This window comes from Bubalus bubalis, chromosome 23 (genome assembly GCF_019923935.1).
Source record: "Bubalus bubalis isolate 160015118507 breed Murrah chromosome 23, NDDB_SH_1, whole genome shotgun sequence".
In the NCBI taxonomy this organism is placed as follows: domain Eukaryota; kingdom Metazoa; phylum Chordata; class Mammalia; order Artiodactyla; family Bovidae; genus Bubalus; species Bubalus bubalis.
Window position 1 is genome coordinate 34,758,260 of NC_059179.1, and position 14,637 is coordinate 34,772,896.

The 14,637-nt window shown below is 55.2% G+C and overlaps 1 protein-coding gene across 5 annotated transcripts in view; it reads right to left on the bottom strand.

Annotated features, from left to right (window-relative positions):
- Positions 1-14,637, bottom strand: part of AFAP1L2 (actin filament associated protein 1 like 2) — a 144,173-nt gene that overhangs the window by 11,216 nt on the left and 118,320 nt on the right. For 4 of the 5 annotated variants that reach the window (XM_044935273.2, XM_044935271.2, XM_025274269.3 and 1 more), the window contains 8 exons: positions 13,392-13,482; positions 10,736-10,819; positions 7,831-8,036; positions 6,508-6,687; positions 5,582-5,671; positions 3,761-3,845; positions 3,084-3,188; positions 303-514 (listed from right to left, as the gene is read on the bottom strand). In XM_044935273.2, the coding sequence (XP_044791208.1) occupies positions 303-514; positions 3,084-3,188; positions 3,761-3,845; positions 5,582-5,671; positions 6,508-6,687; positions 7,831-8,036; positions 10,736-10,819; positions 13,392-13,482 (1,053 nt within the window). The remainder of the gene's footprint in view (positions 1-302; positions 515-3,083; positions 3,189-3,760; positions 3,846-5,581; positions 5,672-6,507; positions 6,688-7,830; positions 8,037-10,735; positions 10,820-13,391; positions 13,483-14,637) is intronic. The other variant, XM_044935272.2, reaches the window with a different exon arrangement.

The window sequence follows — 14,637 nt, forward strand, 5'->3', positions numbered from 1 at the left end:
TGAGTCCCCAGAAAGTTTTTCCAGCAACTTAGGGAGTTATAAATACTCCTTCTACCCTAAGTGCAGGAAATAGCTCATTGTCCCGTTCCTATAACACAACCACCCTGAGGTCAGAAAGGGAATGGAAATTTTTTAAAAACGCAAACAATCTCAGGCAAAGGAAGTAAAAATAAAGTGCAGCTGAGCTGAATCTCCTGTGGTAGGACGTCAGTCCTCAGGACCTGGGGCAAATAGCCGTGACCGTGACCTCCGCCCTGGCCGTGTCTGCCTACCCAACCCCCCACCGCCCTGGCCAGCAGTACCTCGAGCTTGGCCAGCTCCTCGCCATTGTGGAGGATGCGGAAGGAGTAGAGGTGGTCCGGGCTCGGGTCCGGCACCACCTCACAGCCCAGAAGGCTGAGGGGCTGCTGGGCCGCCTTGCTCCGGTTCCGGTCCTGGTAGAAGTACAGGTGACTGTCCCTGACGGAGCACCAGCGTGACTTCCATTGGCTGTTGACCAGCACGTTCAGGTAGCCTGTGGGGAGGGACACGGCTGAGGGGGTGTCGGTGGCCGAGGACGTCCAGGACTGCCCTTGCCTGCCCCTGGACCTCCGGAAACGCTTCTCTTAAGTCTCAGCTCCCAGCCTTGCCAAGCTTTGCCTGAGAGAATTTCTTAACCTCGTAGAGGCTGTGAATCTCAGTCTTTCTCCTTCCTGTGTGTGAGGGGCTGGACCCCTTGAAGGAGGGGAGCACCCAGCCCTACTGGTTTTTGGAAAAGGCGTGTCTAGAGGGCAGTGAACTGTGTCTTGGACTAGACCAGGCCAGGGGGTATGGGTGGGTGTGTGTGGGTGGGTGTGGGTGTGTGTGGGTGGGTGTGGGTGGGTGGGTGTGGGGAGGTGTCATGGGGGGGAGTGTGTGGGTGTGTGTGCGCGCGTGCACGCTGGACCGAGGCTCCCTGGCCTGGCCTCATCTCCCGGCTCTAAGCCTGTGACCTGCAGCGGCCCTCCCCGACCTCTGCTGGCCCAGGCCACCTGCAGGAAGCCCTCCTCCAGCCACGATCAGTCCCCTCATCTCCATAGCCTTAGCTCCCTAAGCTCCCCTGACACCTTGCCACCCCTGGGTCACTCGGTCTCAGCCTGCAGAGGCCTCCTCCCCTTGGCCAAGTCCTCCTCATCCTCCCAGGGGCGGCTGGCCCTGGCCCTCTTGGTTTCTGCCGCACCCCACGCCCGCCACAGCTCTGCTAGCCTCAGAGCACTTGAGAACTGGAACAGTGACACTCTGCTTCCATGTCAGCTTCCCAACTGGACACAGAGCCTGTCAAGGGCATGAACTTGCCATGTCCATGTCGAGCATCTGGGTCTGTGCCCTTTGGCTCCTCCACTAGGGAGCCCTCCTTTCTCTGCCAGCACCCAGGGCCTCTCAGCACTGGGGTACACCATCCTGCAGGCCTTTCTTGTTTTTAGATGGTTGCATGTGTCGGGTTCAGCTTCCTCCCCAACTTAGATGAATGTTTATGGAGCTGACACCATGTGCCAAAGCACAGCCTTGTCCCCGGGGCTGGAAAGACCAGTAAAAGTCCAGCCTTCGGAACCCTTTCCCACCCGCATGCAGTGAGCTGACGTCTGTCTGTGCTGCTCATCTTCCCAGAGGTACCAGTTTGCAGCGTGGATGCCTTTTCCACCTTAAGGGAGCAGCAGCTGCTCTGACCCTTAGCCGGGATGACCCAGGCCCACGCACCAGAGTCAAAGTGCATGGCCACCTCTGCACCCAGCTCAATGCTGGACTCTCAGTGGGGGTCGTGAATTTCTCAGAGCCACGTGACCATCCCATCACAGCAACAACGTGGAAGAATGTGAGCCTAGGACTCCGGAACACTGGCTCATTCAGGCAGGCGCCTCACTCGCTCGTCACAGTTCTCTGGGCCAGAGAGAGGCGGGGAGCTGAGTTGCCAAGCCCTGGGAAGGAGTCTGTGTTCTCTCTGGCCCTTCCCCAGCCACGGGGGACAGGAGCGTGCTTCCCTGCTGAGTAACGTCCAGCAATAGCCCGGCTGCATCTCCCAAAGAGACTCACTGGGACCAGGCTCCCAGGCCCAACGCCGTGCCCTCTCAGGCGCAAAGGCTGGCCGGGCCAGCACCCAGGGCCCTGGCTGGAGGACCAGCAGGCTCCAAAGAGAAGACCCCATCTTCTGCTGCCTTCCTGTCTCGCCAGCCCACCCTGCCAGCCATGAAGCACAGAGCTGAACTGGGACTCAGGAAAAGAGCCTGAGCTGGGACACAGGTTCCGTGAAGAGGAGGGGAAGGCCCAAGGATGGACAGTGGTGGCCTTCTGGCCCCGGGGGTAAGCACAGCAACGAGCCTCAGGTTGGAAGCCAGGGTATTTTCTGGGCAAGTCTCTTATCTCTTCTTTCTCTCTCTCTCTCTCCCCCTTGGCCTCAGTTTGCTCAAGGCCGAGTCAGGGCAGTAGAGATGACCTTGAGGGTCTCACAGCACCCACACACGCCCTCTATCAGCTACACAGGCTTTTGTTGCCCCCTTAGTGGCTCTTCCTGGGCCCCTCTCAGTCTCTGCTCCTGCCCGCGGGGCCAGCCCAGCCCGTTCAACTCCTGCCTGCCCTTCAAGGCTCAGGTTCAGGAAGCCGTCTCTGGCCACAGAGTGAGAGAGGTTCTTTCTGTCCCTGAGTCCTTGGAGCTCCTAAGACCTCACAGTATGTGCTTCTGGGTATAAAGCCGTCCTCTCTCTTGAGCTGTAAGCTCTCAGGACCATGTTTTCTGTCTCCTTGGTCCCCTTTCCCTAACACTGCGCCTGCCATGCTCCTGACATGTGATCAAATGAACACAATCTTAAAGACCATTAGGAGGACAGTCATCAATTACCCATCACTTCCACACAGGAGCCAGAACTGCAGCAAGAGAGCCTGGGGAGTCATAAAGAGTTCCTGCTGCAAAGATCAACAGAAACTGTGGGCCGTGGGCTCATCCAACAGGGAGGGGTTAGAGCAAGACCCCACACCCCTGCCTTCGCTGTCTGAGCTGCCTTCCCAGAGACCAGCCGCAGCCCCGGGGGAACAGCCGGCCCTCTGGTCCTGGAGGCGGCTGTAAGTCTTACTGGATGTCTCAAGGGACCTGTCCGGAGGCTCCAGCGAGGTAGATTTCTTCCTGCCCAGGTTCATCAGGTTGCTCAGTTTGAGACCAGCAGAGCATTTCTTCTTGACTGTCAAGATGAGAGGAAAAGTCATCAGCCTTGCACACAGCCTACCGACATGGTCTCATGAAAGACAGAGAAAACAGCAGAACTGTTCTCTTCCTGTCTGTTCCTCATTGTGGACGCACGTGGGTGTGCGCGTGCGCACACACACACACACACACGTCTGTTCTTCATACATGCACGACCACACGCACACATCTGTGCTCAAGGCCAGAGTCCATAGGTCAAAGTCAGGTATCTCTAGAACTACACCCTCAAGAGAAGCCCACCAACCTCTCTTATAGAATATGGCAGTACTGGAGAATCTTTACATACTGAACTGGCTCAGAGAGATCTGAACCAGGGTTAGCAAAGAAGAGAGGAAAGAATATTCTACCCCAGCAATTCATGACACTAGCATCAGTGTGGGCTGCTCTCTTTTTACAGGATCTATCAGTTGTATATTGAGCAGTTTAGAAATTGGAAGCATGTTGCAATTAGCTGTTAAAACCCAGTAGGCTTGAGCCAAATGGTCAAGCCTCACAAACTGGGATACCACCCTTCTCCCTGCCCTAGGCTGAGAGCCAAAGCGTGCGCACCGTCTTTGGTCTCTGGGACTTCAGGGTGACCATCTATGGGGCTTCCACACTCCGAGGCTGACAGGTACTTCTCCGTTATATCTGGCTGTGGAAGAGAGAGACAGAAGTGGGTGATCTTGTCTGGAAATGGTTACCTTGGAGACCACAATTGAAGGGACATAATAGACGACTCTTGGGTGTAGGCCAGGGGTGACCCTGGAGTCCCAGTCACAGGTGGCAGATAGCCAGGCTTCCCTGGGGCTCCCTGGAGGACCTGCCTTTGCCCTCCCTTCTGAGCTTCCCTGCCCCGTCCCAGAGCATCTTCCCCTTCTTCAAGCCACCCACATATCCTCGTTCTCGAGCTCTCAGGGTGATTGCTCCACTGACGTGACAGGTGCCCTGAAGCAGGGAGAGCAGGTAGCCGGCCTCAGGGGTGCATGAGCATCAGCACTGCAACCGGAGCTAACTGTCAGGCCCCTGGGGCTCACCCTAACAGGAGGGTGTGAGGGTGTCTTTTGAGAACTGACTGTGCTACCCACACGTCAGGCTTTGGAGAAGGGCTGGTTTGTGTGCACAGGGTTAGACCACGATTCGAATCCCACTTAAAACATTCTCTAATCAGGCGGGACCTCTCTGAGCGCCATCCTGCATGTGTATAAAATAGTGAGACTGCCCTGTCTGCATTCCCAGGGCTGTTGTGAGACTAGAGACAGTCCCCTAGAACGGACACTCAGAATATTCCAATCAGGCTTCTTCTAGAACCACTGACTCCAGACCTCTGGACGACAAACCCAGGGATTCCCAACCATAGGACCCTCACTGGGGGCCAAAGACTGCGGGACCTGGCTGGGGCGTCTGCATTCCAGGTCTGTAGGGAGAACTCGTTTCTCATCCCAACATGAAGGAACCCCCAGGAACTTTTCTTAGCAGTGATCAAAAAATGAATAAGACAAGGAAAACATCAGCCCTTCTTCTGTCACTCCAGAAGGCTGTGGGTTCTCCTCCCTGGGGGTGGCCTATGCCCACCTGCCTGCCACAGGTGGAGACCCCAAGATGAGAAACAGGGACCCTCCGCTCTGTGCACACCAGGCTTCAGGTACCCACCTGCAGATACCTGGGGACATGGAATGTGACCCCTTGGTGACAGCACCCCTTGGGCCAGCACCCAGCCCAACTTTCCTGACTTTGACCCTAAAGCGGGGGCCCCACAGCTCCATGCAAATGAGCAGCAGGACTCCTTGGCTGAGGTCCGTACCTACACGGTTCTCCAGCCTCTGAAGGTGTACTAGGGAATAAGTGGGAGGGAAGAGCCTAGAAAAGTAAATCTCCCTGCCCAAGAAGGGAGGCAAGTGACTTCTGTCCCAATAAATTTTCCCCCAAGCAAGAAAATGTTATAAGTCTCTATAATCCTCATCAGTCTCCTTGCCACGCTGAAGCTACTGCCCTCAGCCAAGCATGGTATGTTTCTTATCAATCTGGCTGAAGTACAAAAGCAAAGCTCCCAATTTTCCACCTGTAATCTCCACCTGGAGAAAAAAAAAAAGAATCAAACTCTCTTCTGGACCGTGACAGAAATGAACCCTCTCGCCCCACCCTGGGCAGGGGCAGAGGCTTTGGGTTTTCCTGGTAGCTAAGTTGGTAAAGAATCCGCTTGCAGTGCAGGAGATGGGGGTTCGATCCCTGGGTCGGGAAGATCCCCTGGGGAAGGAAATGGCAATCCACTCCAGTACTCTTGACTGGGAAATCCCATGGACAGAGAAGCCTGGGGGGCTACAGTCCATGGGGTCACGAGAGTTGGACATGAACTTAGCGACTGAACCACCCGGCCAGAGGCTTGCTTACCTTTGGACAGCTCAGGCGCTGGGCATCTGGGGTGAACTGGCTTCCCTCACAAGCTCCTTCGGAAGGCAGGCCGCTGACCTCCTGAATGACCTGAAGGAAGAGGAAGGGCCTTTAGACCTGCACTCACAGCCAGACCACAGCTGGAACCTGGCCCCCAGGTCGGGGGAGGGAGGGTGTCCCCCCTGCCCCCCTTAGGTCAGCCACCCCTAGGCGGGTGGGGGTGAGAGAGAGAGGTTGCAGAATTTCCGAGGAGCAGAACACCCCACCCCACCCCTGCACCCAGCCCACCTATGGCCTTGGGCCCCAGCTGGAGGTGGGGGGGCGCGTTCCTTGGCCCTGTGTCCAGCAGGCCCCATGCGTTCTGGTGGGGCACCAGGGAACGGAGGGCGGGGTTTGCAGCAGAACCCAAGCAGGCCCAGAGCAGCCGCCCTCAGCTCCACAAGCCCCCTCTTGCCCCATCCTGGGCAGGAGTGGCTGCTCCTTGTGGGGGTAAAAGCGACATTTGCCAGACAGTCCTCTGGCTCCAGGGGGCCGTGGTGCTCACTGTGGAGGGTCTGCGTGCTGCCTTGGTCCAACCCCGGCTCCCAGACTTGCCTGTCACTGTCCACCCTGCCTCCTCTGGGGGAGCCTTTTCACGGGCCAGCGATGCCTCCCTAGAGGCCAGAAGGCAAGTGGATTTCAGCTGGAGCCCAAGTCCAGGTGGCTGCCAAGGCCACAGAGCTGGCCACTGAGCCCTGTGATCTATCTCCCCAAGACGATTGCTACCACTTAGGACAGGGGAAGCCCTGCGGACTTGAAGGATAGTAGACCCTTTACCCTGACCATAGCCATCCCTTTGAAAAATTGGGGGAACTGGGACTGCAGGAACCCCTGGGGACCGCAGAGGGGAATGGGTCCGCTTCCCGGCGGCCTGGCGCCTCCCTCACCCTGAGCCACTGCTCCGCCTGGTCCCTGCTCTGCAGGCCCAGCACGATCACGTCGGCGTTCAGCGGCGTGATCTTCAGCTTGTGCTCCTTCTTCCGCACTTGCTTCTCCTTGTGCACCACGCTGCTGCCCAGCAAGCTCACGTCCAGCTGAGGACTGTGGTCCTTGGAGGATTTGTAACACTGCAAGAGAGGAGAAGAGAGACGCTGTCGGCCGGGTTCTGCAGAGGAGGGGGCCGCCAGGCAGGGCAGAGCCCGCTGAGAGCTGGACCAAAAGGTCGGACACCTTTGTGCAAGTGCAGAACTGTGACCTCAACCATCAGCGGAGTTTGTTGTCAGCATCAGAACCACCAGGGAGCTCATCTGTGTCTCCCTCAAGCCTCCCCCTCCAACTCTCCAGAGACACTCCAGGGCCCTGCTTACCCAAGCAGCTCTAATCCCCCTGCAGATCTGGGCTGGCTCCTATTTTAGGAGTCCTCTGTGGGCAACCCCACCTCCCCAGGGTGGAAGGCACTTTCCCCAGCTCTCTGCCTCTCTGCTTCTCTTTCTGGCTCAGCTTTCCCAGTAAGGGGCCCAAAGGGGATGAAGGCCAAGTTTATCATCCACTTAGAAATGATGTGTTAGCAAAGAAAGGAAGCAACTCTCTTCCTGATCAGGGAAAACGTACTACCCTCCGTTTCTCACTTGTAAAATGGGGGTTCTTATGAGGCTGCCTGACAGGAGTACCTGAAAGCATCAGGACACAGCAGGACAGGTTTTAACTAGTGAAAAAGGGGTGTTTGTAACGACTCCGTGGAGCCTCAAATTGGGGCATAAAACGAAGTTTTAATTTAAAATAACAAGAAACAGGGCTGCGGTCAGAATACCATCTTCTGATGCCCTTAGGGGTCTTAGATCGGTCATTCAGAATATTCTAACTTCTGAGCAGATGCCGATGGTTCTCACGCTGCACGCTGTGGGGTTGGGCGCTGGGCAGGGGAGCCCTAACTGGGCAGCAGGCTCCGCCCCAAACCTCCAGAGGCTGGGATGTGAGGAAGGAGGAGCCCACAGACCAGGGGACCAAAAGATCCCTGGAAAAATATCCAGGGGATGGCACTGGGGGAGGAAGGGGTTGGTCATCACAGACCCCTTTGAAAGTCTGCTGACAACTACTAGACCTTTCTAGTTTAGAAAAAAGCATGTTCGTCCATGCTCATAAGGTTCTGCGTGCAGTTTCAGGCTGGGGAGAAGTAGAAACTTCCTGATGTAATAGACTCTGAGCGCCTGGCATCCTGGACCACCCCCATCCTGCTCCCAGGAGAGGAGAGAGGAGAGAAGGGCACTCACCAGGAGCCTGGTGTCCTTTATGACGCACAGCTGCTTGGCCCACTGGCCCAGCCACTTCTTGCGCCAGAGGAAGGCGCAGATGCGGGCGTCGCGCATCAGCTCGATGCTGGCCTCGGGCGAGGGCCACTGGTAGGGGGCCGACTTGCCCTTGCTGCTCTCCTCCTCGTCGTAGGACTCGTAGGAGCTGCTCACGGCCTCTCCGTCCTCTGCAAGGGAAGAGCTCGCTGTCACAGCCCTGCCGGGCAAGGGATGCTCCTAAACAGGCTTTGCTCCTTTGGGAGGGTGGGCAGCAGGCAGGAACAGCCCTCCCCTCCCAGCCCCCTGGAACCAGCCCATCGCCACCAACCACAGGCCCAGGCAGCCTTTCTGGCCCCTAAACCGCTGAGCAGAGCGTCTTGGGTGCTGCCTCTGGTCACAGACACAGATAATGTGAAACCGGGTTTCTCCCCTTTCCTCCTCAAATCCTGTCATCTCAGACCCCATGGAAACCTCTGACCAGACACTGTCCTCAGACGTGGGCTCTTGAGAAAATCAGTGCTGGCCTCGGGGCCTCCGCTTCCTCAACTGAAGGATGAAGCGGTGGGTGGACTCTTTCTTGGTTCTTCTGGTGTGTATGCGTGGGTGATGCTCTATCATTCTAAGGCCCCAGGAAGAGGGGGCTGCCATCTGAGCCCAGAGGTGGGCAAGCCTCCAGCGGTCGCCCCCCAACTCCCCCGCCAGGCCTGTTCTGTCCCTGTCCTGTCCTGGGGGCAGTGAGAAGCTCTGACTCTTGGAAGCAAAAGTGCAGTAACCCACAGCAGGAGCGGACCTTCCCGGCCACCCTCCCCCTCCTAAGGTCACATTCACAGCCCTCCTGGAGAATCCACTTATCCTGCAGACTGTTCTCTCTCCCCACAGAAGACCTCCCAGCACGAACCCAGCTCCTCCTGCTCACCTCCACCTGATATCCTTCCTTCCTGGCAATGAGCCACCCTTACGGTTTTATTCTCTTTAAAAGAATCCCCCAATTCACCACATCTCACCCAGTCCTGTACCCACTCCACGTGCCTCAGTTTCTGCCCCCACCACCTTGCCAGAATTGCTCTTCTGGGCCTCACTGCCCTCTTCAAGGCCAACAGAAACTAGGTGCAGAAAAAAATATCAATCAAACCCCAAAATGCAAGACATGGAGAAAAGAGAACCTCGGGATTCAGGTCCAGCAACCCCTGGCTCAGCTCAGGAATCCTGCATATCATAATCCTGCTCCAGCCTCTGCTTGAATTCCTCCATGGACAGGGAGCTCACTACCCCCGGTTGCAGGACAATTGCTTCCTTACTGGGCAGCTCCAACAGAAAGTTGTATCTACTTCCCTGTGACTTCCATAGACATGTTCTGTCCCCTCAAGTCAGAGTGAATGGAACCACTCTTTCATCTCCACATTACCCATCAGGAAAGAGACAGCCCATGGGTCCCCTGTCTTCTCTTCTCCAGAAGCTTCTGGTACACCCTGCATAGCTAGGTTCCTGCACACTAAGAAAACAGAACCACCTTTGAACTAGAAATATAGGAAAATGGAACGAGGCCATGGCCACAGTTATTCTAGCTACAATGCCAATAAAAATGCGCTTTATTTTGCTTTAATATTTCTAAAAATAACACTTTGACTACTTTAATATCAGTTTTCTTTAAAAGCAGTGTGATACTGCTCCCCTTCCTGACAATAAAAAACTCACAGAATTCACAATTTTACACCTATTAAATAGGCAGACTGAAAACAGAGGTGCCACCTGGTAGGGGAGCCTGACCTCTCATATGGCTGGTGGCAACATAAATTAACACCAGCCTCTCAGGAAACAACCCATCAGCCTGTTTTTTCGAAAGCCATAAAAACATCCATCCCCTCTGACCCAATAATCCCAGTCTTGGGAGTTTATCCGAGGAAACTACCTTTTTAAAAAGGAAGGAAGGCGGGCAGGGAGAGGTTACATGCATTAAGATATTCATGCAAGTACTTCTGAACAGTCAGCAGAAGGAGGCTGGAGAAAGCGTGATTTCATTCAGGGTACCATGCAACCGTAATCAGTGAAAGCTCTTGCAAGCTAGTCTGCAACTTGAGAAACTCCTTAAGACGGCAAGTGAGAAAGCACAGTTCCAATCATCTATGCAAAGAAACCAGCACTGAAAGGCCACACGGAGAATTCAGTGATTCGATCTGGTGGTGGGGTGATTCTGTACAAAAAAAAGTCCCCCTGGTCAGCACTGCATTAGCTGCGCAATAAATGGAAGAAGAAAGATGCAGCCGTTGGGGTATCTCTTTCAGTGGGTTAGTGGGTGAGGCTACAGAGTATATAGTGTGAAGAAGCTGGCCAGACCCCACACTCCTCCCTGCCCCCGGCTGTTTTGTGCTCCTGGGGTTGCCCCACCTGTTCCATGGAGAATTCTAATGTCTGCCCATTCCCAGGGGGGAATGGGATGATACCTGGAATGGCTCAGAGGAAATTTTAGGGCAAATGTATTGGCCATTTTATTTATCCCTAAGAGCGATCATGGCACAACCATAAGTGAAGGATATTGTTAAACAGATACTTGGCTGCCAGAGGTCGCAGGATAAGCAGGAGGGAAAGGCAGGATGCTCAGATAATTTCAGCCCCCTTTCGGCTGCCCCTGGTGGGTACCGCAGCCACCGCGTCCTGTGGCACGTGCTCAGGAACAGAGGCTGGCACGGCCCTGCACGCCCTGCGTCCTCATCATTCCAGATGCCACAGGCAGGGGTCTGCAGAGGGGTGACACAAGGCAGCCTCATGCAGGACCCGCACACGAGGACGGGAAGAGGGCGGCGGCCACCCTCGGGCATGCACCCCGCCTCCGCGAGCCAGGCAGCAGGCACGGGGATCACTGGCATTCCCGCTCTGGGACGAGCAGTACCCAAGGTGATGGTGGCGTAAACAACTCCTTCAGGCACCTGCACCCATCTGGGGACTCCACAGGGGGGATATCTGCTGGGATGGCCTGTGGCATTTCCGGAAGCACAGAAAGAGACAAGAGGAAGAGAGAGAAGATGAAGAGAGGGGCAGGTCCAGAGGCAGAGACACAAAGAGATGTGGCGACGTGGCTGCCCGTCCATCAGAAGTAAGCGTGTTCCCATCAGAGGTGTGCACTCATCGGGCGAGGCCCCAGCCTGACCAAGGACATCATTTCCCAGCTCCTTCCCATCCAGAGACATGATTGCCTGTCACCAACGGAATGTGGAGAGAAGCCCTGGGTGTCCTTCTGGCTGGTGCCTTTAAGAAGCACACAGAGGTCCTCCACCCTCTTTGCAGAGGCTTCTGTGGTCTCAGAGGGTGGCCAAGCCAACACTGGAAGGAGCCTGCTGACCAGTAATGCCCACGCCGAACGGTTCCAAGAGAGAGAATCAGATTTGCACTGGGCTACTATAAACTGCCAGGGGTGCTGTTTGTTACAGCGGCTGCCATTACCCCGGCAGGAGGCATCATCCGTGCAGGACCTATACTCACAGCACGCCACTTACGACACTTGGGTTCAGACAGAGCCACCTGGCCCAGGGGAGGCGCGAGGGGACAGTGCTGATACAGCAGCCCGGGAAGCCGGCCCCTGGTCTTCTGCAGGAAGTCAGCAAAATTGCTGATGGCCAAGAACTAGAGCAAGGGGCTGGAGTCCAGCAGTCGCTCCTCTTGTTGTGACCAGGGGTCAAACAGGTTGGCGGACGACAGGCTGGAAACAAGGACAGCCCAGCTTTTAATGCAGGGGGAGGTCCCCCAGGTCATCCTCGGTCGTTGTGCTGGCAGGAGAGAAAAGGCAATTGGGCATCTTCCCACCGTCCCTACTTGCTGACCTTGGGATGACCCCCCTCTCCTCCTAGTCCTGGATAAAACCAATACGAATTTCCAGTTGAGAGACAAACACCAAGATCCTTCTGACCACTTGTTTGTGTCGAGAAGAAGTCTGCCCCACAGACAGGCCCTTGGGAGCGTCTGGGAGGCAGGCCCTGGCTGGCAGGGGCCACACCCCAGAGAGACGGGCTTCAGAGGCATGGAGGTGCTCACCGGGGTGAGTCAGGGCTCCCACCTTCCAGACGCACCCAGACAGCCCTGCTGCGCCCACAGCTCCAGTCTGAAATCACAGTCCAGCGGTGACTTGGCAACACCTCACAAGCTAAGTGACGTCTGCCCTTAAAGCCAGTCTCTTAGAATAAAATTCCATGAGTCCCGAGAGTCCCTCACCTCCCACACAGTTCCTGGGACTGCAGATAGTAGGTGAGGCATGAAAAAAGAGGACAAGAATCCCATGTGCTCCAGGGGGACTTGTCCCATCTCATCCCCGACACCAACAAGGCCCCTTTAGGCCAAGTTCATTCCCCGCATCAGGGACGTTGACTTCCCCTATCTGCAAATTGCCTTATGCTTTCAAAGACCTTTCACTTACAAAAAAAGGAAAGAGAAGGAGGTAAGAAAGGGAGAGAGCGAGGGGACCAGAATCTAGCTACCCCAGAGAGTAGGGTCACAACCATCTCTCCCAGGACCTTCAGGTGTTTCTGTGTTATAGAACCCCCACAATAAGAGCATTTCTGATCCAGCCTCATCAGGCTGAGAACCACTGGCTGAGGACAAGAGCACGCCAGCGTGAGCCATGCCCCCAGAGCAAAGACCGTCTTTTTAATACCTATATTAGGTCTGCCACGAAGTAACCCTCTAAAGGCTAGAGAAAAGTATATTCAGAGAACAGCTAAGGTCTTTACCAGGGTCTACAGCTGCCTTCCGTGTCCACATCTCCTATCCATCTCATCCAACCCTACCTGCTCCTGCCACACTGGCCTTCAAACGTGCCAGGGGCCCTCCCGCCTCAGGGCCTTTGCATGTGCTGTGCACTCTGTTCCTCCTGCAGGTACCAACCCCACCCACTTGCCACTTCTTTAAGATGTGCTCAGAGAGGCCCTCCCTAAGTTAGAATAACATCCCTCTCCTGCCCCAACTCAGCCCTTGCCACTTTGGGTCCTGACAAGTTATCTCCACCTGACACATCCCACGTCTCTATGCTGCCTGTCTTCTCTCCCAGAATCCAAGTGCTGTGACTGCTGAGGCGTGCTGAGTTCCCACTCCTGGAAGCATGCTGAGTTCACGGTGGGAGCCCAGGGACTATCAGTCCAGTGAAAGGACCTTGAAAAGTGGGCTCTGCCTCAGCCTGACCACATTTCCATGGCTTCCGGGGCCTTGTGCCACTCGGCCGGCACACCTCTCCTCTGTCACATCTCTGTGCTGAATCCACAACATCCAGGCAGGACCACAGAAAGCATCAGACACAGTAAACCCAGCCCACTGGGCACCATCCTAAGCCCTGCCCTGCAGGCGGGCTGGGTCTGCTGTAGGTCTCAGCTCGCCATCAGACCACTGGTCAAATGCTCTGTGGCCAGCTCTTGACTTGCGCCATGCTCTCTGGGAGAAGCATCCCAGGCCCCTCTGTGTTTCCAGCCAGGGTGAGCGTGCCGGTCACCACGAGGGGAGCAGGCGCCGGCATCTGTGCAGGAAGTGGTCAGCCCCCTCCCAGCCCTGTCCCCAGGATGTACCATTGAGGGATGTGTCATACGGCTCAGCCTCTTCATAGTAACCCTCTGGAGACTCGATCTTCGGGACAGAGAGCTGTTTACGTTCTGGAATCTGTGGTATGAATAAATAAAACAAACATTTTCAGATACGACACACTGGGAACAACTCGGAATTAACCCTTTGGGTAGAAAGGAGAGGGAACCAGGAGAAAAAAATGCCCAGTTGGACATCAAGCAAGACGGGAGGGAAAACAGAGATTACAGCGACCCCCGTCAGCTGCCCTGTCCACAGTGTTTGGTTTGCATCAGCTGAAGGGCTGTGGGTGTGTCATGTAACCTCACCAAATCTCAGAGTTCTCCCCTGCAAAATGAGGCTCTGACGGCCACCGCACACACAGTGTAGTTGTGCGTGCGGCGTAAGACACTTACAGGTCCAGGTGGCATCAGGCTGTCATGGTGGCTATGATGCTTCTACACAGAATATACTTTCTACAAAGACCAGAGCTCATCAGGGGCACGCAGGGGAAGAGCACCAGGCTTGCAACCCCCAAACGTCTCCAATAATAAGTTAAAACATTGGCTCAGCAGATATTGGATGGTTCCTGCAGACTAGCTGAGAGATGCAACCAGACGGTTGGGAGTCAGTCCTGAGAAACACTTAACTAGGCAATGAATGCTCACAGCTCCTGATAATGACTGAAGTCACTCAGTCACGTCTGACTCTTTGTGACCCATGGATTATATAGTCCACAGAATCTCCAGGCCAGAATACTGGAATGGGTAGCCTTTCCCTTCTCCAGAGGATAATCCCAACTCAGGGATTGAACCCAGGTCTCCTGCATTGCAGGTGGATTCTTTACCAGCTGAGCCATAGGGGAAGCCTAAGAATACTGGAGTGGGTAGCCTTTCCCTTCTCCAGGGGATCTTCCTGACCCAGGAATCAACCTGGGGTCTCCTGCACTGCAGGCGGATTCTTTACCAACTGAGCTATCAGGGAAGCCCACGGCTCCTGATACACAAGGTCAAATCTCCATGGGAGCCTGGAGGGTATGAGGAACATTTAGGACCAAGGAAGGATGCTCAGAGGACAAGACAACCCTGAACTTCTTACATGACATGAGGGTGAATGAGCATAATTTGAGTAGGATAAAAAAGAAACAAAAACATATGCGACTGTGGAGAAGCACAGAGGCTGAAACTGTTCTCTATCCTTCCATTATTCCATCTATAAGATGAGCACCGGACTATGAAGGTAATATAAGCAACA